Below are 27,526 nucleotides of genomic sequence, written 5' to 3'. Positions count from 1 at the left end.
TACTTGGTAAAATACTCACCATGTTCTAGGTATTGTGACGTATAAAAAGTATACAACAGCTTTTTCCAAAGTGGAACTATAATATTAGCTTTTGAGATGTTCTATGATTAGAATTAGGGAATTTGGAATCAAATTTCTATATACTATTGCAGCTCTCTATTGGAGATTTTTAATATTCATTGGTATAGGCTTCAGAAATTCCTGTGTATAGAAACCTGTTTAATTTTGTTCCTACCCAATGTTTCCCAAACTTATTTACCAAGAAAACCTTTTTTCCATTAACATCTGCTAACTTTTACTACAGTATTTTGTGAAGCAGTGGTATGAGATATGATGGTATTGACCCCATGAGTTTTAACAGTCTATTTGGAACTGTAAGGTAAATTTTTTAAAAAGAGAGAGAGTTGAGTATGGGATTAAAATGGTTGTGATATCTGTCACCTGTATTTATCTCCAAAAGATAGAATTTGATCTGTTACAGCTCATTAAATAAGTATTCTTTCTCTTATTGACCACTTCCTATGTGACTCTTCCCAAACTGCTTAGTCAAAGATCATCTTTCCAGATAGAGAAGATCTGAAAACACCTCTAATGTCCTTAAGTTTGCTGATTTGTAAATACTAAGAACCTAACAATTGCAAATTAGTACTTTTTAAAATCAGCTTTATTTAGTTAAAATTTACATACAATAAACTGCATCAATTTAAAGTTAATTTAAACATATATGTAAACCTGTGAAACCACCTCTGCAATCAAGGTATAGAACATTTCAGTCAAACCCTAAAGGTTCCTTTTGCTCTTTGGCAATCCAGCTTTTCCTCTGCCCCAGGCCCCAAACAACCATTGGTCTACTTTTTGTTATTATAGATTAGATTAGAGTTTTCTAATATTTTATATGCATGGAATTATATAGTATGTACTCTTTTGTTGTTGTTGTTGTTGAGGAAGAGTGGCCCTAAGCTAACATCCATTGCCAATCTTCCTCTTTTTGCTTGAGGAAGATTGCTGCTGAGCTAACATCTGTGCCAATCTTCCTCTGTTTTGTGTGTGGCTCACCACCACAGCATGGCTTGACAAGCAGTGTCTAGGTCCACATCCAGGATCTGAACCCACGAACTCTGGGCTGCCGAAACACAGTGTGTAAACTTAACCGCTACACCACCAGGCCAGCCCCTGTACTCTTTTATGTCTGATTTCTTTGACTCAGCACAATGATTTTGAGGCTCCTTCATGTTGTTGAGTGTATCAGTAGTTTATTCCTTTTTATTGCCATGTAGTATTCTATTATATGTAGATACATATTTTGTTTATCCATTCATGAATTGGTAGACATCTGCATCTTTTACAGTTTGAGGCTATTGTGAGTAAAGCTACTATGAACATCTATGTAGAAGTCTGTATAGATATATGTTTTTGTTCTGCTTGGGTAAATACCTAGGAGTAGAATGGCTGGATTATTATGGTGGAGAATGTTAAACTTTTTAAGAAACTGCCAGTTTTCTAAAGTGGGTATACTGTTTCATGTTCCCATTAACAGTATAAGTTCTAGTTGCTCCATATACTTGTTCAATCTTTACTATTGTCACTGTCTTTAATTTTAGTCATTCGTATCAGAATGTAAGGATATCTCCTTGTGGTTTAAATTTGCATTGATCTGATGACTAATGATGTTGAACATCTTTTCGTTTGCTCACCTGCCAACCATATAGCTTGCTTTGCCTGGATCTGTTCAAATTTCTTGCCTATTTTCTACCAGGTTGTTTATTTTCTTACTGGATTTTAAGGGTTTTTTATGTATTTTGGATACAAGTTCTTTGTCAGATATGCCTACTGTGAATATTTTTTTCTAGTCTGTGCCTTGCTTTTTCATTTTCTTAGATGTATCTTTAGAAGAGAAAAATGTTTTTATTTTTATAAGGACCAATTTATCAATTTTTTTCTTTTGTACTTCTAAAAGTTTACAGTTTTAGTTCCTATATTGAGGTTTATGACCCATCTCAGGTTAATTTTTGAGAATTGTGTGAGGTAAGGGTCAATGTTTATTTTTTAAATAGGAGTATCTAGTTATTGTAGCATCATTTCTTAAAATAGTTTCCTTCCCTCATTGAATGGCTTAAAAATAAGTATCAATATGGACCCCTTATTCTGTTCTATTAATATATATTTCCATCTTCTAGACCTTATCACACTGTCTTATTCCTTTAGCATTGTAAGTTGTGAAGTCAGATAGTGTAAGTCCTTCAACTTGGTTATTTTTTTAACTTGCTTTCACTATTCTCAGTCATTTGCATTTCCATATAAAAGTCCTTATGAAATTTTCATTGGAATTGCATTGAGTCTATAGATAAATTTGGAAAGAATGAATATCTTAATGATATTGAGTCTTCCAATCTGGGTCTTCTTTAATTTGTCTTAACAGTGTTCTGAAGTTGTCAGTAAAGCATTCTTTTGTTATTTTTATTCCTGTGTTTTACGTTTTTTATATATTCCTGTAAAATGGATTTTTAGAATATTTTCTATTAGTTTGCTGCTTAATAAATAAAAATACAATTTTTTATATTAAACTTGTATCCTTTAATCTTGCTAGTAGTTGTTTTTGTATATTCCCTGGGATTTGTACATAAACAATCATGTCATCTGCAAATGAGTATAGTTTTCCTTACTTTTGCCTCTTCCAAGTTCCATACTTCCTCCCCACTGCCCCGCCCCCAAGTTTTGCCTTACTGCAAAGGCTAGTACTTCTATTATAATGTTCAGTAGAAGTTTTTACTTGGAGAAATTTAGTTTTTACCTTGTTCTTGATCTTCAGTAGAAAGCATTCAATATTTTGACATTAATTATGATGTTAGCTATAAAGATTTTGTAGATATCATTGGTTATATTGAAGAAGTTTCATTCTATTCCTAGTTGGCTAACAGTTTTTTTAATTATGAGTAGATCTTGAATTTTGTCATATGCTTTTTTCTGCATATATTAAAATAATCATATGGATTTTTTCCTTTAATCTGTTAACATGGTGAATTATACTTAATTGGATTTTGAGTGTTAAACTAACAGTGCATTCCTGGATAACTCTTGCTTAGTTATGATGATTTATCCATTTTATATATTTTAGATTCTATTTGCTAATATTTTTAAGGATTTTGAATATGATGTTCATTAATCTGTAAGTTTCATTTTTTGTAATGTCTTTGTCGGTTTTGGAGTTAGTATTATGATGGCCTTATAAAACAAGTTGAGAAGTGTTCCTTTCTCTATATTCTGAAATGGTTATATAATTTTGATGTTATTTTTTTCTTCGGTAGAATTCAGAAGTGAAACCATTTGGATCTAAAGTTTTCTTGGGAAGGTTGGTCATAATGGATTCAAATTTTTAACAAATTCAATTCCATTTTTAAAAATATAGGGCTGTTCTAATTTTCTGTTTTATTTTGTGTCCATTTTGAATAACTGGATTTTTCAAGGAACTTTTTTATTGTCTTAAAGTTGTTCATAATATTCTCTTGTTATCCTTTTGCTATCTTTAGGATCTGTAGTAATAACCCCACTTTCATTTCTGATGTTGGTGATTTGTTCTTTCTTTTATCCTTGTTCATTCTATCTAGAATTTAATCAATTTTTAAAGACCTTTCCGGAGAACCGCCTTTGAATTTGTTAATTTTCTCTATTTTTTTTTTCCCCATTTTAATGATTTGCTCTCATCTTCATTATTTTCTTCCTTGTACTTACTCTTAAAATTTTGGTCATTGACTTTAGACTTCTTTCCTACTATAAACATTTAAAGTTATAAATTTGCCTCTAAGCACTGCTTCAGCTACGTTCCACAAATCTTGGTATGTTAGATTCTCATTATTATTCAATTTGAAACATTTTCTGATTTCCTTTGTGATCTCTTCTTTGACCTATGGTTTATTTCGAAGTGTGTTGTTTAATTTCCATGTGTTTGGGATTTTCCTCTATGTCTCATTCTTATTCATTTCTAACTTTTCTTTTAGAGCACTATTCTATATGATTTCAATTCTTTTGAATTTGTTGAGTCTTGTTTTATGGCTCATCGTATGGCTTATCTTGGTGAATATAACAAGTATGTTTGAAAAGAATATGTATTTTGCAGTTGTTGGTTATAGTGGTGTATAAATAAATAGCAGTTAGTTCAAGGTGACTGATAGTCTTGTTCAGATCCTCTCTGTCGTTACTGATTTGTTTTCTAGTTGTTCCGTCAATTGCTAAGAGTGTTCAAATCTCATGTTATGATTGTGAAATTATATATTTATCTCTTTAATCCTATCAATTTTTGCTTTATATATTTTGAGGCTTTATTAGTAGGATGTCAAGAACTATGAAGGTTTTTAGACTTTACCCTATTTGAAAGCTAACAAGTTAGCCTGCCACAATTTCATGCAGGCTGGCAAAAGACATGAGACTTCTGGTTCAGAGACAGAGGACAGTTTATTATTCACAGTTTATTTCTCACAGAATATCATTTTTTGAGGGGGAAGGGTTAGTCAGTTCCCTAATAACTAATTCCCACAGAGCAACCATATAAGGTTTCAATGTTTTTATTTTCTGTAATGTTTTACATATGATCCCAGCTACATTTTCAGGATTTTGTTTTTTTAATTAAAAGATGTTTATCTCTGAGTTCTTGTCTTCCTTAGCTTCTGTATTTACGTCTATCATCGTTTCTTTCTGGATACTTCATTTTCAAAAGTGTACATGTAGGGGCCAACCTGGTGACATAGTTAAGAACGTGGCTTGGGGTTCACAGGTTTGGATCCTGGGCCCGGACCTAGTACCTCTCATGAAGCCATGCTGCAGTGGCATTCCATATAAAATAGAGGAAGATTGGCATAGATGTTAGCTCATCGACAATCTTTCTCAAGCAAAAAGAGGAAGATTGGCAACAAATGTTAACTCAGGGACAGTCTTCCTCACACACACACAAAAAAGTGCACGTGTAGAAATGTGCTGTTTTTCACTGTTTATAAATGAGTGTCTCTTAAATCTCCCAGAAATGCCATTTCTGATTATACCAGCAAAAAGAATAATTTTTGGAGATAGAAGGAGTCTAGGTTTTTGCGATGTTTTAGTTCCAATGCTATTCATTTTTTCTTGAAGATTCAATTTGCCATCTCATGTCGTTTTCTTTCAACCTGGAGGACTTTCTTTAACATTTTCTATAGTACAGATCTGCTGGTAACAAATTGTTTTGGTTTTATTTGATCTGAAAATGACTTTATTTTTCCTTTATGGTGAAGGATATTTTCACTGGGAATAGAATTCTAGGATGACATTTTTATTCTTTCAGCACTTTAAAGCTATTGTTCTGCTGTTCTTGCCCTCCATTGTTTTGGTTAAGAGTCATTGCTGATTCAAATCATTGTTCCCTGTATTCAATCTGGCAGCTTTCAAGAATTTCTTTTTTTTCCTCAGAGCCCTGAATTTTGAGCCCGGAGATCTTGGGGGTTTTTTAATTTTAATTTTAATTTTTTTTTAATTTATTTTTATGTGTGTGTGAGGAAGATTGGCCCTGAACTAACATCTGTTACCAGTCATCCTCTTTTCTTTTTTTTTTCCACCCAAAGCCCCAGTACATACTTGTAGGTCATTCCAGTTCTTCTCTGTGGGATGCTGCCAGAGCATGGCTTAATATGCGTAGGTCTGTGCCCAGGATCTGAACTGGCAAACCCCGGGCCGCCGAAGTGGAGCACATGAACTTAACCACTCGGCCATGGGGCTGGCCCCAAGATTTTCTTTATCTTTGGTTTTCAGCAGTTTGACTATGATGTATCCAGGAGTGATTTTCTTTGTATTTATTTTGTTTGAGATTCACTGATTCTTGATTGTATAAATTTGTTTGTTTACCAATTTGGGGAAATTTTTGGCTCTTTTTTCCTTCAAATGTTTTTTCTGTCCTACCTTCTCTTTCCTTTCCTTCTGGGACTCTAATTGCACATATTTTAGACCTTTTGGTGTTGTCTCACAAGAGTGATCTTTCTGTGTAAATCTTACCATTTCACCTTCCGTTTTAAAACCTTCATTGGCTTCCCATTACAAGTAGAATGCAATCCAGACTCTTAACCATGGCGTTTAAGGCCTTATAATCTGCTCTCTCTCTGACCTCATTTCCTACCTGTTTTCCCTTTATTCACTCTTTCTACCATTGGGTTTTTTTCTTTCTCTGGAACATACCAGTCATCCCTACTTTTGCACTTGATGTTCCCTTTAGCTTGAATGCTCTTCCCCCAGATGTTCATATGACTGACTCTTTTGGGCATCTGTGTAAGTTACCTCCTCAGAGAGACTTTCTCTCACTAGCTCAACTAAAGGCTGCCCCATCCCTTCAATAGACACATGCACACATGTTTTAGACCCATATCTCTTTTAATAGCTTTATTGAGTTATAATTCACATACTGTAGAATTCACCCACTTAAAATATATAATTTAATGGTTTTTATTATATTCACAGACACGTGTAACCATCAGCACAGTCAATTTTATATGTGTATCTTATTCATGGTATTTCCTAGTATGAAGAACAATGTCTGGTATATCATGCGTGCTCAATAATTTTTTCTGATTAGATGAATTCATTAGCTCTAAGATAATTTAGGCATTAGCCTCCAATAAAATGTTAGGGAAGTTCGTTTGACTACATTCAGCCCTAGAAGTATTCTTTTACCAGAGTTGTGCTATTTTGAGGGCTCTCTAAAACAGCTTAATCCATGTCTTAGGAGTTATTACAGGAAGTTACAAAAATATCTCTTTTGATAGGATGAACGCAAGTCATATACGCCTTTCCCTAAAAAAAAAATAGTCATCTTTTACTGACCTGACGGTTAGCTGAGGAACAGAAAACCTCTCAGAAATATTGCTTTGCTGTTTTCAAAAGTAATCTGAAATTGTTTGTTTGAATCTTCGAAATAGAGTATAGAATCTCTAGTACTTGTGTTAATTACTAATTAATAGTGGGTTATTCATGAGATTTTGGACATCCCCTTTCTTTGGATACCTTTCATGTGGAATGTCAATTCTGAGTTCGGTGAATCACATTACCCCATCTTCTTTATAGGCTTTGATGCGGCCTGGAAGAATTGATAGAATCATCTACGTGCCTTTACCAAATGCAGCAACAAGAAAGGAAATATTTAACCTGCAGTTTCACGCTATGCCAATCAGTAATGAGGTTGATCTGGATGAACTCATCCTCCAAACAGATTCATATTCAGGAGCAGAGGTAAGATAGTTTCCCTCAAAATACCTTGATGGGGGCAAAGTGGTGGCTTGGGGTTATTAGCAAAAAAGACTGCTTGATGCCAACTGTCTTAAATAACTATATATTAAGAAATCTTAAAACAGGAAATGCATTACGTAACAGGTAATCACTAAATTAAATTGCATTTTACCTGGCCTCTGTTATATCTCAATTGCTTTTACCTGGCTCCTGTTATTTCTCAAAATGTATTCTTGAAAGAAGTAGCATAATACAGTGGAGAGAACACTGAACTAGAAGTAGAAGATTCTTCTGTTGGGCTTCTTGATACAGCAACTTCCAACCAGTCACACACTTCTCTGACTTTGATTTCTTGACCTATCAAATGAAAATGATATATTACTTTCCCTACTTTTTCTTATAGAAATCATAAAAATGAAATTAGGGGGGCTGGCCCAGTGGCATAGTAGTTAAGTTTGCACACTCTGCTTCAGTTGCCTGGGATTCATAAGTTCAGATCTTGGGCGCAGACCTACACACTGCTCATCAGGCCGTGCTGTGACAGCGTTGCACATACAAAATAGAAGAAGATTGTCAGAGATGTTAGCTCAGTAACAATCTTCCTCAAGCAAAAAAGAGGAAGCTTGGCAACAGATGTTAGGTCAGGGCCACTCTTCCTCACCAACAAAAAAGGGGGTGGGGGAATTAGGATATCATGAAAGCACTCTGCAGTACAAAAGACTTGGCATTATCATGTTTTATCATTCTGGAAAATTATCTCAACCTGCTTGTGTATTAACAAAGATTCTCTCATAAAAACTGTAAAAGAGACAGTCTGCCCTGAACTGTGAAAATATACTCTCAATAAGAACAGCAAGACCTCTGTGAAAATATAACAATTTTAAGTTTGGCAAATAAACATTTTTTCTGTCCTTAGCAACTCTTTACTTAGGCTGTTTTTATTTACAAAATAAAATTCCATTGTAATAATTTTGTAGCTTTTCTACATGCATTTCTTAAGAAAAATATGGAATATATTCCTCAACACAAAAATATCTTCTGAATACCATTGATAGGGATTTGTACTGGGAAATTAATACTTTTTAAAGTAACAAGTTGTAGATTCTTTTCATTCTTCTGAACTATCCAGCAGACTGGGATTCCACATTCTGTTTTGCTTCCTATTGTTTTTATCTGTCTTCTGTAAAAACCGGAGAGATTAACATGTACTATAGATGAATTTACATGTGGAATTGGACTTAGTATATCATGCTGTCATAGCTAATAACAACCAAAATAAATCCCAAATCTATCCCATTGTTTTTTCTCAGCCATGAACTATGTGTATTTGATTTTCCCCCTTTAGTTTTTTAAATTCCACTGAGGGTGGGGCAAGCCAAGTAGAAAGTACCTTGAGAAGCAATTAAGCGTGTTCACCTTCAAGTCCTGTCTGAAACAGTAATCTTTATGAGTATCTCTTTGGCATGACCATCTATTAAGTTAAAATGAACATATAGTTACTGTTAACTGACTGCTCCAGCATTTCTAGAATTCGGTTTTTGATGTGAGACCAAGGGCTGGCATCATGTGTATGATATGTCGTTTATAGGAAACAGCAAGGAAAAGAAACCATAAATCTTTCACTTGAGCTGAGTGAAGTGGAAGAGCAGTTAGCAAGTATAAGTGTGTCTTTCTCACTTGGAAGTAATTCATGGTGGTAACATAGAAGTGCAAAACAAAAATCAAAGCCAGTAAGCTTCTGTCTGCCTGAAAGGGAAAAACTCATTTGGTGCCAGAGTTATTGTACCAGCTTGCTAGTTCTTTGTAGTACATGTCTTAGTCAGTCTAAAATATAAGCACCTTCATGTCTGATTAATTTTATATCAGATCTTCTAAAAATAGTCACAGGAAAAGTAGCAGAAAATTCTTTCCCTCCTCAAATTACATTTTTATCTCCCATAATGCTGGAGTAGGGGAAAGGTATCCCCCTGTGGTCCTAATTATAACCATATATTATTATACCTTCATAGACATTTATTCCAGAACTATATTTTAGTAGTTTTAGGGTTTTCAATTTGGACAAGACAGGTTTGTGCCGCATTTTTTGTTTTGGGGGGATTTTCTTCTGAATATTTAGGCAATTCACTCAGGTGCCCTATTGTTTGAGAAGAACTATCATTCTTTTTGAAGTCTTAAAATTAATAAATAGGGAATTTAAGACAGATAAAATTTAGCTTCACATAAAATCTAAGATCTCATCTTTTTTCCCCCTCTTTCCATCAGAATAAAAATGGCACTGCAATGTTTGAAAGCCAAAGTTAGTTTTGATTTTTTAAATAGTGAAACAAATTCAAAGCTAGAACTTTAGTCACCTGACTCCCACAGACTCAGTACCTTACCACTGATGTAACTAATTTATTTCTTCCCCAGGCTGAGGTCATATCCTTCAGTACAGAACCTACCACATAGTACATATTTAACAAATACTTAATAAACTGGAAAAAAAGGAAAAAAGATTTTTAAAAATTATATTTAGGACAAATAGACTTCCCATTCTCATTTCTCATAAGAGGAACCCTCATGTAGCAATGCTTCCTGCTACAGACACTGCCACTTTTTCAGAGTTGGAGTGTCTCTGTGGCCACTTTCGGTATAAAAATGAAAATACTGATAATTAATTGTCTTCACAGGAGAGTGGTATATTCAATGTTACATAAAATTAATTTTATTTAACTGTACACTATTAGCTATATGAACAAGAATTTGGCCAGGTGAGCCAAAGATGAGGAAATTGCTGGCACTCTGTTTTTTAGAACCATAAAATGTTTAACTGTAGTGAGTATTTTTTGATTTTGTTTTTAATTAAAAAGTTGTAGAGAATGATTGGAATGGAGATGATGGTGTTCATTAAAAGACTGGGATCAGGGGGTCACTTGTAAAAAATATTCTCTTTTCATCTGGTGCTTTATTTTGCCCAGTCAACATTGTTCCATAAAAGCTTCCACAGGCACCATGTTTGAAATAGCTCCTTGTACCTTGTGAGTTACTGCATTTTCCTTCTCTGGAGAAGGTATACAGAGAAATGAACCATGTTTTTTATCCTCAGAGGAGTCCCAAGAGGAAGTTTGTCGCCAGCTGGAAGGGGAATGTGTTCACTAGGGAGCAGCCTCTAAAGAGTGGCTGAAGCAGGCAGCATCCTTCAGCCATCTCTGCTGCCTGCCACTCCTCCGTGGCCAGAACCTCATTGTCTTTGGCTTCTTGGCTGTAGCTCCCAGTTCATGGAAAAACATGTTGGCATTTAAAAGCAGATGTGAATTCTGTTCAGGAGGAAATAATAAGTCTTTTTTGGTTATAGCTATTGTTTTCTTTTGCTTTGATTTTTGTTTTTTAAGTTATTTGTAGCAAATTCCACTTCATTTATTCGTCTTTCATCAAATTATCCTAGTTACTTCAGGAAAACTTTCATCTTACCCACTGACAGGAAATCAACAATCACAAATATATGCACATGAAAGCCATAACTGGACCCATTACACATGTACCATGTGATTGGGAACCGAGATGATGAATGAGATACATAATTTCCTCTCTGTGTAGGAATTTGATGACATAAGCCAACAACTAATATCTGTAAAATTTGGGTTGACTGCTTATTTGTATTTGGATGTTATCCTCCTTTTAGTCATTATCTCATTAAGTGAAATTGATAATGTATCTAAGAGCCAGGTATCAATATACATTTTATAAATAATGTAGATGATCATAGCATTTATTTCACGTTAAGATTTGAGAATTCAGTTTCCAAAAGAGGCAATTTTAATGTCGCAATTGAGTAGATTTTTAATAAAATTGTAGCTCTTTTCTTTCAGGGTGGTTTTAAGCAAGTTATTTAACTTCTTTGAACCTCACTTTACTCATTTGTAGAATATCTACATGACTGAAATTGTTCTTTTTTTTTTTTTCTGCTTTATCTCCCCAAACCTCCGCTGTACACAGTTGTATATCTTAGTTGCATGTCCTTCTGGTTGTGGGATGTGGGATGCCTTCTCAACGTGGCCTGACGAGCAGTGCCATGTCCGCGCCCAGGATCCGAACCCTGGGCTGCCACAGCGGAGCACGCAAACTTAACAACTCAGCCACGGAGCCGGCCCCTGAAACTGTTCTGAGTTAAATGAGATAACAAATGTAAAAGCACCAAGAAACAATGTCTGACACATAAAGAGTTACATAAACATTCCTTCCCCTCATCCTGCCCCCTCTTAGTTTACTATTTATATTTACCACTCAAGTATTGAATCATGTTGCTACAAGATGGTAATATGTTTTGCATTGCCTCAATAACCAGATAATTCATCTGAAGGCTAAATGGTAATTGAGTTTGCCTCTTACCCTTTTATTCAAAATATAAAAATCTGCTTAATATGGTGATTTTTAGTGTAATCTTATGAATCTAGCTCTAAAGTCTTTTTAAAGCAATTTGTTAGAGTTAAATACATTTCACATTGAGTTTTCAGAAAGCTTTAACTTCATGGAAATTTAGTCTATCTCTGTTTTACCAAAATGATGTGTCTTGCTCTGAGTTCTGTTTTATAGTCTGTGCTCTCCTGGGTTTAATAATAGCTGACGGTCCTCATGCCAGCTTGACATTAAAAAATCACCTTCCAGTGTGCCTCATTAATTTGAGAAGGGTTCCATTCACTGTACTTGAGCTATTAGAGCCAATAAAGGGAGAGCCTTAAATTACTTTTCTATCTTGCTGATTAACGTTCCTTCTGACATCCTCTCTCTTTTCTCCCACACACTGAAAACAGAAGGAGCAATTATAGCCACTTAGGATGTCTGTACTCTTCCTACATGAAGCCTCTTGTGACAATTTCCCCCAAACTGAAAATCAAGAACAATGTACTATTAGAATCTGGCATAGATTAACTCCCTATCTGACCAGTCTAAAAACACATCTGAGATAGGGATAAAGATCCTAAAGCAGAACAGGACACCTTTTGACCTGGTCTCAGACACTCGTTGTAGTGTAGTTAGAGAGCAGCTGCAGCAGTGTTCCTGTCTAGAAAGTGAAGCAGGGCACCACAGCACTTAGCAACCTCCTGTAGACGGCCTGCGACCTGCTGTCCTACCGAATCAGAAGCTGCCCTGTGGAAACATGCTGCTGTAGCCAGCCAGTCTACTGTTCTTGTTTGAGGTCCTTATTATCTCTCCATTCTTCCTTGTGCATTTAGCCTAAAATTCTATATCTATACTCAGAATTTCAAAATACTCTTTACTTACACAACCTCCTGAAATCACTGCGTTGTCGTGAAACCATCGTGACTGTTCTAACTTTTGAACTCCTTTACACTGATTTCTGTTTTACTTGTTTAGTTTTTACCATATTTTGCCTTGTAGTTATTTTAATGTAAACAGCTGCCTCATCTCCCCAAACAAACTGTAAGATTCTCTACAGCAGAAACCAGGTTTTATACTTCTTGGAGTCCAGCAAAGCAACCACTATCTCACACTCAATCAGTGGACGGTAATGTGGGATGAATGATAGATTTATGTGTGGATTCGAAGTCATTTTGCCAACCAAAAAAAATGTCAGTTTTAACATTCACTAAAGTGGCACTTTCTAGTTTTAAATGTCTTTTTGTATACATTATTTTTATGAGCACCCTAACTCTATGGAAACAGTGCTATAGCAAAAGAACTAGAGCCAAGCAAAAATAATTGATTTGTCTGAGATCCCACAGCAAGTAAGTGACAAACCCAGGACCAGAAACTGGATCTTTCAACTCCTCCTGAAAGACTCTTCATGATCTCTTCATGCCTCTGAGTCAGCAGAAGAGTCTTTGAAACTGTTTCATAGATCCCTTTGACATATCTGAATCTCTGATAAAGGTTTGCCTGCTCTTGGGGACAGTGCCTTAGCAAACTAAACAGCAGATATGAAACATCTTTACATTTTTTACATGTTCTTTTCGTACAGTAGCGTTTAGCTATCTTGTTGTCACCCTCACAAAAATTGTAAGCTACTTTAAGTTAGAAACTATGTTTTTCTTTCTTCATTTACTGTATTCTCCAGGCATTGTGAGTAAGACCTGCCGTTCAGAGGGAAAGACATAAACAACAAAGTTCTATATATAATGTGTTTATATGGCATGATCTAATGATGTGCAGAATACTACTGGAGAAAGAAGAGAATGTGACTCACACAAGAGGGGATGGAAGGAGAGGGGCTAGTTAGCCAGAAGAGGGTAGTTGATCTGAGTCTTAAAGGGTGATAGGAGTTCCCCAGTTGGATAGGGCTGAGAAGGGAGCATCCCTGGCAGATAGAAAGGCAGAGGTGCATAAAAGAATTTGGTGTGTTCTAGATCCAGTTAAAGGTTGAAATATGACTGGAAAAAGAGTCTACATGTGGAAGGAGTAGATGATAAAGCAGGAAAAGGAGGTCAGAAAAGTGTGAAGGACTTGGATATCATCTGAACTTGCTTTTCTCCTTTAAGCAGGGAGAACCATTGAAAAATTTATTAAGGAATGTCGTGGTCAGATTTGTGTTATTGAAAGATTGGTGGCATTTTTGTCCAAAGCCACCACTAGATAGCCTACTGGGCACCTTTATGTGAATTAGAAAAAGGTGCATCTTCACCCCACTTGTGACAGCTTCCTGCCAGGGTATAAGGCTTGTCAAGCAGAACATGAGCTTTCATGCATTTCCCTATTTCAATAAGTCCTTATTTGCCCCCTCAGCTGAGCATCCTTGTATATGCACAATCTTCATGTCTGTACAAGGCTGTCTCATTTTTGGCTTATCCACCTTTAAATATCCCTCACAGTGCCTCGCACAGTACCTCATATAAAGGTGATATGTGTTTATTGAATAAACAAATTTAGATTTTAATCCAAGTAGATAAACTGCTTTCTGTGACTTGAAGATTTGCCTCATGAGCTCTTGAATAAAAATGTATTGTGAATAGGATAAGTTGGAAATATTAAAGATGTCTTTTGTGATCATTGTTAGCACATTAAATCTCCCATGAGGTGCAGCACCTGATATGAGTGGCCAAAATATTCAAAGTCAGGTGGATTATGTTCTCTAACTATATTATCACTTGGAATTTATATAAGCTCCTAGGGTGAGTACCTTATTTCTGCAGGTCTGTTTAGTGGCTAAAATATGGTTACCCTGTTGTAAATGAATTATGCTAAAATTCTCCAGGGCAAAAATCAAAATGTACTAAAAGCAGATATTTAGACTGTAACTTTTAAGCCAGCCCTCTACCCCATTATTTTACAATCTACATACTAAGTAGTGAAGAGGTTTGGTAAAAGCCAAGACCTAGACTTTAGTTCCATCTTGACCATTTACTACAGTATTAGTTTGACCAAATCAGATATCATCTCTAGAGCTCAGTTCTCATATTTTAATAAGGGGGTGGGAATATGGTCCCTATGATCCTTTCTAGTGCTAAAAGTCTGTGTGGTTATATACCTGTCATAGATTAAATTAATTGTATAAGGAATCCCTTAGAGGTTGGACCTCCAGGGACATATAACGTAGTTTTATTTTCCTTACAATGCTTCTAGAAACCTGGGATCTTGGAATCTTGGTCAGTGTCTCTAAATACTTCCTACTGTGGCCTAGAGATCCTAATCATGGCACCAGAGGAACAGGAACCTTGAAAGACTGACAGCATATAGAAATCGGGTTTTAATAAAATTCTCCTTAGCAAACTTTAACAATTTTCCATGGAATGGAAATGAAAGTTTTACCTGTTCAAAGATCCCAAGGCCCACTGATTTTTTTTCTGAGACCTTTAGTTATTCTGCTTTTCAACTTCCTTAAGAATAGCTAGTTAAGTTCAATTTCTGATTCTGAAGGCATTAGGATAAAAAGTGTTATAAAATGGAAAAATGCAGCAGCACACTTTTTCACTGAAATCTTTATCAGGAAAGTAAGTAAAAGTTACAAAGTTATTATGTTGTTCATTTTAACTTACAGTTTTTAAAACTTGCAGTGTATGGAGATGTAAACATTCTCTGTATTTCTAAACTTTGACTTCTCCTGAAATTGGCAAAAAAAAGAACCTTAATTCACTTTACCTGAAGGCTATTTTGGATAGGATGTTTACACCAAAGCAAATCATCCTCCAGAACACCTTGTGCTGCCGTACCTGTATTACTGACTCCTTGCCAAGCGTTTAAAACTACTGTCAGATTACGAGAAGTATTAGTCAGAAAGGAAATGGATGCTGAATGAGAGGCTGGCTGGCAGCAGGCTTAATATAGCATTTTATAGCCGAATACTGAAGCCCCTTTATAGGGAAGCAGTATATCAAGGCAACAAGTTAGCCAAGATCTCCCTGATAATCTAGTCCCCAAGTGTGGTATCCAGGCTAAATCTGTATCTGTGAAGAATTACTTAGGCCAATAGTAATGCTGAGTTAAGCATTTTAACATTCTACCTTGTTTCTCCTCTTCCAAATTCTCAGTCTCTCTGTTGACTCACGCTGGTTCTCCAGAGTTTTTGCACATTTAATCTGTGCTTCTTCAGTTTCAAAAGAATGATAAAATTTGGGGTTTCTACCAGTTTGAGAGGAACTTATGATTTAAAAAAGTATAGAGCCTGCTGTTTATTCTGTAGTGTAGATTCTGGTAGAGTTGGATATTTTTGTTTGCTTATTTGAGGTGATGGAAGGCTAATTACTAAAAGTAGTCCTAATTTATCTATACAGTCGTACTCTGCATAACAATGTTTTGGTCAATGATGGACCATGTATGCGACAGTGGTCCTGTAGGATTAGTACCATATAGCCTAGACATGTAGTGGGCTGTACCATCTAGGTTTGTGTAAGTACACTCTGGTGTTCACACGATGACGAAATCACCTAACAATGCATTTCTCAGAACATATTGCTGTTGTTAAGTGATGCATAACTCTATACAAAAAGTATGCCACTAATATATTTGAAAGCTGTTTCTTCTTTGAAGAACATTTTGTACCATGGAGCTGCATTTCACTTAAGCAAATGGCTTATGGCATGAGAAATGACAAAAGCCACGTCTGCCTATTTCCTAGCACGTGACCAATTTCCTTGTATGTAAATAAGGATAAGAAAGGTCTTTATACTTCATAGATCTCTTGTCCAGATTAGATGAGATAATTCATATAAGGTGCTTATCCTAGTAAGCACATAACAAGTGCTCAGTAAATCATTTTTGTTATATTTTTTGTAACCACCAAATCCAATTTGACCTCTAATATAAAAAATCTACAATTTGCTTAATTTTTCCATATTTTGTTCCCTTAGATTTTATGAATACTCATGAGTGTTTCATGTGTATGTCTTGTTTTTAGTTTTAATAGTGTATTCTTCAAATTCAAAATATATTTCATAGTTACATGCAGCATTTATTTCAGCTGGTTTATATTTATAAACATCTGTAATCTCTAGTTTTATTTTTCCTTGTTAAAGATGTGTAGTATTTTTTACTTTTAAGTGTATAAAGTTAATGTTTCTTTACAGACTGTCTACATAATATCCCTATTTCAGGATATTTGTTAAGGTAATTCCTAGTTCCTTGTATACAACTTAATTTTTTTTAATGTAAGTTTTGTTAATTAAAAAGAAAAATATAGGGAACCTTGCAACTTTAGAAAGTTGAGGGTTTCTGTTTCTACTAGAATGATTGTTTAGGAAATAAGCACACCTAATTACTATGCCCTTTCATTCAAGTTGGGATTGAACCCAAGTGTTTGGGTAAGACTCAGAAATCTAATGCCAAGGACAAAAGCTTTGCATGTTTGGTGATGACATAGGGATGTTCTCATTCTTCATCCCCAGATGACAGTAATTCTGAGTTCTCAAAGGGATCATTCTATTCAAATGTTACTAAAACTCCATAAATTGTTCAGAATTGCAATACAGTCATTAAATTGTTCTTAAATATAACCTCCATTAAGTTTTTGGAATTTAAAAACAGAATCTAACCTTGCCTTAGGCTAGAAAGAAAAGTAGAAAGAATTATTAAGATTTGCACAGCTCTCTTTTTTTATTTTATGTTTTTAATCTTCAAATATGTTTCTAGTGTTCTTTAATAATGGCTACCTCTCTTTTTTCTATTAAAATTTGGAAAATGAGTTTTGCTTTAATATTTGTGGGAATGTTTCTCTGTTCATTTATGAGCAAAAAATGTTAGGTATAATATGCATGCCACTTATACCATTGTGGAAGTTCCAATTCATAAACTAGTTATTTTCTCTTCAGAATTGTTTTTAAAAAATCACTTAAACTGTTTTTAGCTTTTGGACAAGACATTCTTTCAATGGGAGCAAAAGCAGCCCCTTGGCACATTTTTATTCACTTCAAAAGAATCCTTGAGGAGTGGTTTTTATATTTAAAAGCAAGAATTGTATTTAGTTTGCCTAGCATTAACTTCTTGCCAGAATCCTTAAAAATACAAAAGGTCAAGCAAATATTCTTAGATGTGAAAGAAGTAGTCCCCAGCATTTCTTTTTAGCTCTATCATAAACTTAAGTGTTAGAACTGGAGGTTAGGAGGGAGATGAATCCAAAAGTTGTCAATTTCGAAATGAATTGGTCATAACGGGCATGAAATATGCTTGCATGCACAGGTTCACAGAAGCTAGTCTTATGTTTCATTTATGGCTTCTTTATAGTTTAATAAAAGATACTTATGCTATGAAATTAATATTTTGTACCTGCTGTATACAGCACATCAAAAACTTCCTGCCGTATCTAGTCTATTTTTGAACCCTACAGGGATATTTTCATGGGTAAATTCTACCTTCAGTGTTTTTAAATTATGTATTTTTTTTCAAAAATATTTATCAAATTTTGGAACATTTATTATGTAAAGCAAGTTACATTAATATTTTCATTCGTTTTGTTCTTGTATATAATACTAGAAATCAATTATTGAGTTTTAGGGACATAAAATAACTCAAGTGAGTGGAAGATTTGGTCAATATTATACATTATAAATTGTGTAAAAATTGGAACACATTGGAATCCAGTTTTAACATGAGCTAGCTTAATATAAAATCTGGTTTAACTTAGGCATGAGTTGGATGCTACCCCAGGTGGTTTATTGCAGTTAGTACCCAAAGACCGCATTATAATAATTTTTTTCTGTAGTAATGTCTTATAGCATAAAATAGTATATAACTATATTCTGTATTACCTTGAACTTTTATTTTTGCTACTCCGGTAGTGAGACATCCTGAGGACCTCCAAGGAGCCTTAAACATAACTTTACAGGTATTTGAAGAATCAGTTGACTTGCTGCCTGAACCATGTACATCTTTAAAGCTCTGTTTAAATGTAACTCTATATATAAATTGATTGTGCCTTATAAGCTAACCACCTATAAAGATTATATGTTTTCTTCTTTAATAGCCAATACTTTAGATGATAAATATATAATTCATGTTTATAGTCATATAATAGACAAAATGTAGAATAAAGTAAAAAAATGTATATTGCTACCATTTTATGTGCTTCATAGAGAAAGCCACAGGCTGAGTGAAGGAAAAAAAGAGAGAGAGAGAGATCTCAGTGCCTAATAAGTTGAAATTTTCTTTCTTCTTTTTCCTAATAGTAATTGCTTATAATTTTTTAAAGAGTCTGCCGTGAGCTGAATTCTGTTCCCACAAAAGGGAATTGAAAGGAGTTGAAGCCCTAACCTCTCAATGTTCCTTATGTGGAGATAGAGCCTATGAAGAGGTAATTAGGGTTAAATGAGATCTGAGGGTGGGCCCTAATAAGGCCTCAGGCATGCACAAAGGAAAGGCCATGTAAGGGTGCAATGAAAAGGCTGCTGTCCGGAAGACAGGAAAAGAGCCCTCACCAGGAATTGACCATGCTGACACGTGATCTCAGACTTCCAGCCTCCAGAACTGTGAGAAAATAAATTTCTGTTGCTTCAGCCACCCAGTTTATGGTGTTTTGCTAAGAAAGCCCAAGCCAACTAAGGCAGAGACCATTACAGTTCACATCATTATAGCACAGGTCATGTTATATTTTGGGTTTCTTTTTTCTAACTAATAAAGATAATTTCTTTAATTTATAATTCTTAATTTCAGCCTGAATTGTCTTTGAGAATCAGATGATTATAGGCAGTTCCTAGTTTACCAAAAATGTACTGTAAGTTGCCTTTGAGAATTCAGAATACATTTATTTCTGGAAGCAATGCTTCTGTGGTGAATAGTTTCCCAGGCTAGTCCCCTGAAATTTATTATGCCCCTAGTATGGGTAACCTAACAGTAGTAAACATAAGTTTTAGATCCTGGAAGCAGAACATGCATTATTAGAGCCAACCAAAGGAAACAGGGAGATAATTTTTTTCTTTTCTAGGCAGAGAGCCAGTCCTATGCAAGATTAGATTAGACAAAGTTTGTCTTCACTTTAGCTCTTTCTATAGCTTTTCACCCTTCATCTTCAAAGTTCACTGCCCACCCCCTGCATCCTCTAGACCTACTTTTCTGAATACTTATTTTGACAGTCCCCATCAATTGTCTGATTAGAAAACAATCTGATTGAATCAATTCACCATAAAGCCAAATAATAAGGATCACTCCCAGAGGTATCTGCATTTTTAAAAAATTTTACTCTCCCAAATGAATCTCTAACTGGTAGATTTTCAGGTTATATTAAAAAAATTGATAGAAGAGAACTCAGAAATATTCTAGTCTGCTTCTGATAGCTTTTATTGCTCTTAATCCCTCTACCTTTTCTCCTCTGCTGACTTTCAAGATACTTAAAAGGGCTCAAGGTTCCTTGTAAAAAAGATTTATTCTACACTAGCAACTTTTACATAAAAAAGCATCCAATGGGGACCAGCCCAGTGGTTAAGTTCGCACATGCCACTTTGGCGGCCCAGGGTTTGCCGGTTCAGATCCCGGGTACAGACATGGCACTGCTTGGCAAGCCACGCTGTAGTAGGTGTCCCACGTATAAAGAAGAGGAAGATGGACATGAATGTTAGCTCAGGGCCAGTCTTCCTCAACAACAAAAAAAAAGCATCCAGTGAACATAAAACTACTTACAACTTGCTGAAAGGACTTCCCGTCTTTTCTGTTGTGTGCAATTACATTTTCACATGGTTATAATCAAAATGCATGGTACATTTTCTTGACTGTATTGTATTAGTCTACCCTCATCTTAAACACTGCTGTTGTATTTTACTGAGGCTTATTAGCATCAATAATAGGAATAGAAAATTCTGTAGTAAGGGATTTTATAATTGGGAAATCCTTATATTTTAGAGGATAGTTTAAAACTTTGTCTCTTAAAGCGCTATGGTTCCTTGGGGTTGTCTCCAGTCCAGGGAATAGGAGCAGAGAAAGAAGACTCTAGAGTCCTTCACCTGGACTTCAGTGGGGAACAGCTCTGCTTAATCTGGAAGAATTTGTTTGATAATGGAGATTTGTTCCTAAAAGAATTTTGGTTTGAAGACCCTAATTTAGGAGGAAATTCGTAGTTAAAAATATAAAAAATTGGGATTTTCTCACACAAGTACCAAAAAGAAAACTGAGTTAAAGAATAAAATTAATAACCAATTTCTGCCCTATGTAAATTTTCTTTATTAGACATTTTTATACAAAATTTTTGGAAATCTATTAGATATAGAAGGTATCAATTAAAGAATTTACAAAGAAAAATATTTATAGATATTTGGTCACCAAACCTTAAGCATGACCCCTAAAACTAGGAAATACATGCTTAAGACCATATTTTTTGAGTATTTGTGTACAAAATATGAAAGTACCATTTTCTATTATCAAAGAACCAAAATTCTTTTTTCTTTTTTCAGTGATGCATCTTTATAACTTGAAAGTTATGTATAGGAATCTCATCTCCAAACATTTATCTCAGTAGAAAAAATAGGAATTTTTCTTTTTACCTTAGTAAAAGATATGCTTTAGTAGCTAAAATTATCTCTTACATGGCATTTTAATAGTATTTTTTTATTAATAGATTTTTTGAGCAATTTTAGGCTTACAGAAAAATAAGTGGAAAATATAGAGTTCCCATTTACCCTCTCACCGCCTCCTCCCAGTTTTCCCTATTATTAGTATCTTGCATTATTGTGATACATTTGTTAAAATTATTGCACCAATATTGATAAATTATTATTGTTAACTAAAGTCCATAGTTTACATTATGGTTCACTCTTGGTGGTGTACTTTCTGTGGATTTTGACAAATGTATAATGACATTTGTATCCACCATTACTGTATCATATAGAATAGTTTCACTGCCCTAAAAATTCCCTGTTCTCCTCCTGTTCATCCCTCCCTCACCCCAAACCCCTGATCTTTTAACTATCTCTGTAGCTTTGCCTCTTCCAAAATGCGATATAGTTGGAATCTTCTTTCACACAGCAGTATACATTTAAGCTTCTTCCATGTCTTTTTGTGGCTTGATAGCTGATTTCTTTTTATCCCTGAACAATATTCTAGTGTCTACATGTACCACAGTTTGTTTACCCATTCACCTATTGAAGGACATCTTGGTTGTTTACAAGTTCAGGCAAATATGAATAAAACTGCTATAAACAGCTGTGTGCAAGTTTTTTTATGAACTTAAGATTTAAACTCTTTGGGAGGGCCAGCCCACTGGTATAGTGGTTAAGTTCACGCACTCCACTTCAGCAGCCCGGGGGTTGTGGGTTTGGATCCTGGGTGCAGACCTAGGAACCGCTTGTCTAGCCATGCTGTGGCAGCTGTCCCACATACAAAATAGAGGAAGATTGGCAACAGATATTAGCTCAGGGCCAATCTTCCTTACCCAAAAAAAACATATGTATATATGAAATAAACTCTTTGGGGTAAATACTTGGAATGTGATTGCTGGATCATATAGTAAGAATATGTTTAGTTTTATAAGAAACTGACAAATTGTCTTTTAATTTGGCTGTGCCATTTTGCATTTCCATCAACAGTGAATGAAAGTTCTTATTGCTCCATATCCTCACTGGCATTTGATGTTGTGCGTCTTTGATTTTCGCTATTCTAGTATTGTTAATTGTTCATTTGCAATTACCTAAGGACATATGACGTTTAGCAGGTTTTCACATGCTTATTTGCCATCTGTCTATCTTCTTTGGTGAGCTTTCCAGATCTTTTGCCCATTTTTTAATTGGGTTGTTTTCTTATTGTTGAATTTTAAGAGTTCTTTGTATATTTTGGATACTGCTCCTTTATCAGATTTGTGTTGTCCAAACATTTTCTCCCAGTCCATGGCTATCTTTTCACTCTCCAAACAGTGTCTTTTGTAGAGCAGAAATTTTTAATTATAATGAATTATCAATTTTTTTCTTTGAAAATATATTTAATAAGGTATTAAATGTATTCTTTCTATAAAAAGAGATATATTTGGAATCAATTTATGCTGCGTAAATGTTTATAGATAAAAATCACCATATTTACTCAATAGTTTATTTTTGTCTTCATTTTATAATTGTGATGATTTATAACTTGTAATGCAAGGGAGAATTATTCCCTTTGAGAACTATTATCCATGAAAAAAACCATTCTCTTTTCTTTTGAACATTATGCTACTGTATTTGAATCAGATATTTCTGCCTGCATGAATAGAAAAACACTCTCCTCAGAAGCTGGGACTCCCTGCTGTACAGGAGCAGTTTTAACTTGGGCACATGCAGTATTTTATATGTAGATCACACACTACACAATGGCAGTACTATATAACCATGTTTTAAATAACTGTACTAGGTGATAGATGAGGAGAGGGACATTTTAAATGAAGAAGTACATTATAAAAAGAAGCTATTACATTTGTAAAGTTTTGTCTGATTCAAGAACCTTGTCACATCACATACTGGCAGTGATGTAATGGAGTCTCATTCTGTAACTTCTGCTGCTAAGTCACTTAGAACCTTGGGCAAGTCTTATCCTCTTTGTATTTCCATTTCTTCACATTGAATGGAACCATTCCTCAGAGCTTTTCTATCTTAACAATTCTAAAGTTTTATATCCACTTTATGACTCTTACATTGTACCATTACCTATCATTTTTAAACAGTATTAGAGCTAATGTTAGGGGAAATTGTCTGCAGAAAACATAGATATGCCCACATTGTGAAACAGTAAGACAGAAATTTAAAGCAAGTAATTTTTTTTCACATACTGTATTTTCTGGTTTTTTAAATCTTATTCAAAAGATAATTGAGGATTTTTAAATGATAGCAATTTGCTGACATGTCTCTTGGAAACATATCTAATAGAGTATATCCTGGTAGGTACAAAGCAGCAAAACACAATCATTCTTTGCTATGCTGGGGTACCTAATGTGTTTACAAGCTCCTTCCAAGAAGTACTGGAGACTTGGTTTTATTGTTTGAGTGGGCTAGAGAGAGAAGGTGGGGGAAGTGTAGTGAAGGGATTTCAGCCAGTCTCAAGGTGTGTGCTATAATTAGAAGCAGGACCCTCATGCTTGTAAAGTATGCCTTTAGACCCCTTGCCTTTCAGGGCAAGACTGGGAGATGGGCGATTTTGCCCCTTCCCTCTGTGCTGAACCCTGTGGAGATAGCTGCAGTGTTCATGCACCCATGAAGCACTGCTTCTTTGTTTGCTATAGTGTTATGGGTCTCATGGATGCCAGCCCCATTGGCTTTCAGAGCTAGATGTTTTGGGGGTGCATCCTTCAGGTGGGAGTCTTAAAAATTGGGGCCCTACATGTGTAGTCCAAACCTTTCACTCCTCAGGGAGAAGCTGTGAGTTGGGAGTTCTCTACAGATGGTATGACGCTGTGCCAGGAGTGGGATTTATGAAGAGAGCTGTCTCAGCCTTTCCTACCCATTTCAGGGTGGGTATTTTCTCATTCACTCGACATATAGGAGTCTCAGCTTGTTTCTGGATTTCTTTCATAGGGAATTGGTCCCTGTCTAGCTGTACATTCGGTGTGTCTGTGGGAAGAGAGAAGTTCAGGAACCTCCTGTGTCGCCATCTTAGTCAACTCCCCTCTGCTTTCCTTTTAATAGTATACAATCTACTAAATTTCTTTTAGAAATATCAAGCAATACAAAGGATGAGCAAAGACTAGACCAGAAATGGGTGTTTCTTTGCCAGCGTCCTGTCACCTACATTAAGAAACTAACAGATGCCAAGTGAAGATTCGTACTAGAGCAGAATGTAACTTACAGTGTAGATTCATCTTTCTGCATTTTTAATAAGTAATTTGGAAGCTTTCTTTGAGGACTGGTGAGCTTAAGCAAAACTCTGAGAAATGTTTCTTTAATCTGGGAGATTGGCTTGTTTAGGATTATTCAGTTTCTTTCCTTATTTCTCTAAAGGCACCCATGGACTTCATTTGCTGACCTTATTATAACAGTCTTCATTTACATTAGCATATTAAAGGTTGAAGATTCACCTGCTGTCAGTTTCATTTCCTGTGTAACACCTTGTCTTTAAAGTAATGTGCGTTGATTTTCGTCATTCCTGTCAACTGCAGAGCTGCTGTTGTCTCCCTTATTTGAAAGGATATGTCCTCCCCACCCCTGAAATAGAGATAAATTATCTTATTGGATGAGGAATACAGGGATGTTTAGGAACATTTTGTTGTATAGCTACAGCTTCATAGAACTATTTGTCTGAGTCGTCTGCACCCACTCAGCTTAGATAGAATGTCTTCCAGAAAACCATTTCTGACAACCTCCAGCCCAGATTCAGTACCTCTACTATGTATCCCATAATACCTTGCGCATTTTTCTTTCATATCTTGATTTTTGGTTTTTTAAAGCTTCATTAAGACAGAATCAGTAAAAGTAGCTGTTTGGTTTTGAGAATCTTGATTAATGAGTTAGGATCCATCTAGACCAGGTAATTTTGGTTACTTTAAGCTAAAATGGGTTCCTCAACTTAGCACTTGGTGATGATGGGAAAAGTTGTTGAAAATATCTTAACATATACAGTGTAATAAAGCTTTAGCAGATTTTATTGGCATAACTGTCTTGTAATAATTTCCAATAGTTTCTCATTCCTCCATGGCTATAGGAAATATTCTGGTTCACTTTGGAACCTCAACCACATGGTGCTATTATCTCATATTTTCTGTGTCCACAAGTCCTTTTTTCATTTCAGGGCTGTTATTGCAAAGTCTTGGAATGTGTGCTTCCTCAGCACAGCCTTTAAGAACAGAACCCTTAAAAATTAATTTCCAAAAAGGGTTTTGATTCTCCACTTTGCTCACCAAAATGCTGGTTATGCCTGTGTGGTACCATAGCTCTGTCTATTCTGACTGAAACCCTATGTCAGTGTCTGTGTTCTCTTTGGTGGCCACATCCTCCCTTCAGGCCAACATTCATCTGGATGCTGTGGCAAAAGGAAAGGTGTTTACATACCTTTCAGCAAAGAATTCCCTCTTTCATGGGCTTTAGACTGAAGTCAAATCCCCGTTTTACAGAAATATGCAAACCATGTAATTCTCAGTGTGCTACTATTAAATATGTCCTCAGAATCAGTGTGTTCAGCTATTGTTTAAGGACTTCATGACTTCTGTTGCACACCACAGGAACCTACTCAACACTCTGTATCAGTCATCCCAAACTGCTGAATTATAAGCTTCCCCAAGATAGGATCTATGTCATCTCTTTGTATTCTCAGAACTTAAGCACTTAAGGGAGGCTTTGTTATTTGTTAAAAATAAAATAATAAGTGACTAAATGAAAACTTAAGTGCCTCGTGGGTCCAGATGCTATGAACTTCATAGAATCTTTCTCATCTCACTTTCTTCAGAAAACAGCAATTATTTACAAACACATATTTTTAAAAAAAATAAACCAGCAACTCATTATTTGCTCTCTGGTGACTTTATATACTTCATGATATATTAACATGTTAACCTATCTTAACAGAATAGTAGAAAAAAGTTTGTGGGAAAGTATTTCATCATGCAGAAACATATTGGAAACACTAATAAGACTAACTAAAATATAAGCACATAGTGTCTCTTAGTGAGTATTCTTAAGACTTTATAAGCATTATCTCATTTGTGTCTTCCATCAACCCTCTCAAATAGGCACTAACTTATGTCCTTGCTTCTGAGATACCGTCAATTGTAAGAGACATCATCAAATTAATAATAGCTTGATAGTGACTGTGCGTGTTAGAGGCACAGAGACTTCCACTTTAATGTGCATATCTATTTTATAACATTTACTAATTTTAAATGTTAAACGTTTAGAAAAGCATATCTTAGTAACACCCTTAAGTACTTCAGGGGTTGAGGTCCAGCCCACAAGATACAGCAGTTATAGCATGCTGGCATGGTTCTGCATACAAGTGGCTCTGCATGTTGAGTGCTGACTTCTGAGACGTAGATTTGTTGAACCTATGGGGTGATCTACAGAAACTGTCTGAACATCATTAAACAAATTCATGAAACTTCTCATTGAACGTGGTAGCCTGAACATACTTATTTACATCTGCTCCCTTCTGAAACTGTACTAAAATGAAATTTGCAAATAAGAAATGCGTAAACCAATAATGACAAAGAGAATGAAGAAGAAGATGACAGCGGATGAAAAATAAAAATAAAAAATATTAAAAAAAAAGTTGGACAATAAATGAGCAGGTTAGAGAATGCTGAAACTTATAGGCAGGAGAAACCAATAAAATGCAACTGATTACCGCAATAGAACTCAAGTAAGACTCAAGAAAGGATTTAGAATAGAGGGCACCTCTGAAGAAAAGGGAGAAGGGCTGAAAACAGGATTTGCCACAAGTCTTTACCTAGAAGAGGCAGAGTCCTAGCTTCTTTCCCCTGCTCCTCACAGACAGGAAAGGACTCTCAGCAGAAAACTGGAGCTGTTTTTCCGAAAAGTTGAATTAAAGAGGTTCTGGACATGAAGATACTAGTTCCTTCTGAAGATGAGGGAGGGGTGACATGTCATACCAAAAACAGGGTATTAAGTGAAAATCTCTATACTTCATGTTAAGACTTCCAAGCCCCCTCCCTTGTTCTGTTTCTGTCATGCTGGCAGCCAGGCAGATGACTGGAAGATTGCTCTCTGCAGAAACTATTAGTCTGAGAGAAAAGCTCTACAGATGCTTACATTTGTGGGAATTACAGTAGTGAGGACCACCAGCTGACAAGACTCACCCATGTGCACAGAGTTTCCATTTGGAATTTTAGTACCTCCTTTATAAAAATGAATGGAAAACTAGGGATCACCAGTATTTGAAGAAAGCTTTAAATATGAAAGACACTGAGAAAATAGAGACAGCAAGGGAGCGGATGAAAAGAGAGAGAAGAGGGCCAACCCTGTGGCGTAAT

General features: G+C 35.4%; 1 protein-coding gene across 6 annotated transcripts in view; it reads left to right on the top strand.

The window, feature by feature from the left end:
* AFG2A (AFG2 AAA ATPase homolog A) overlaps window positions 1–27,526 on the top strand; it is a 309,664-nt gene that overhangs the window by 234,615 nt on the left and 47,523 nt on the right. For all 6 annotated transcript variants that reach the window (XR_011537212.1, XR_011537213.1, XR_011537215.1 and 3 more), the window contains exon 15: window positions 7,075–7,239. Coding sequence is in view for 3 of the 6 variants with exons in the window: in XM_070609147.1 (XP_070465248.1) it covers window positions 7,075–7,239 (165 nt within the window). In the remaining 3 variants the exon portion in view is untranslated. The remainder of the gene's footprint in view (window positions 1–7,074; window positions 7,240–27,526) is intronic.

Source organism: Equus przewalskii, chromosome 2 (genome assembly GCF_037783145.1).
Source record: "Equus przewalskii isolate Varuska chromosome 2, EquPr2, whole genome shotgun sequence".
In the NCBI taxonomy this organism is placed as follows: Eukaryota; Metazoa; Chordata; class Mammalia; order Perissodactyla; family Equidae; genus Equus; species Equus przewalskii.
The sequence above is the reverse complement of the archived record's forward strand: the minus strand, read 5'-3'. Positions and strand labels throughout refer to the sequence as shown.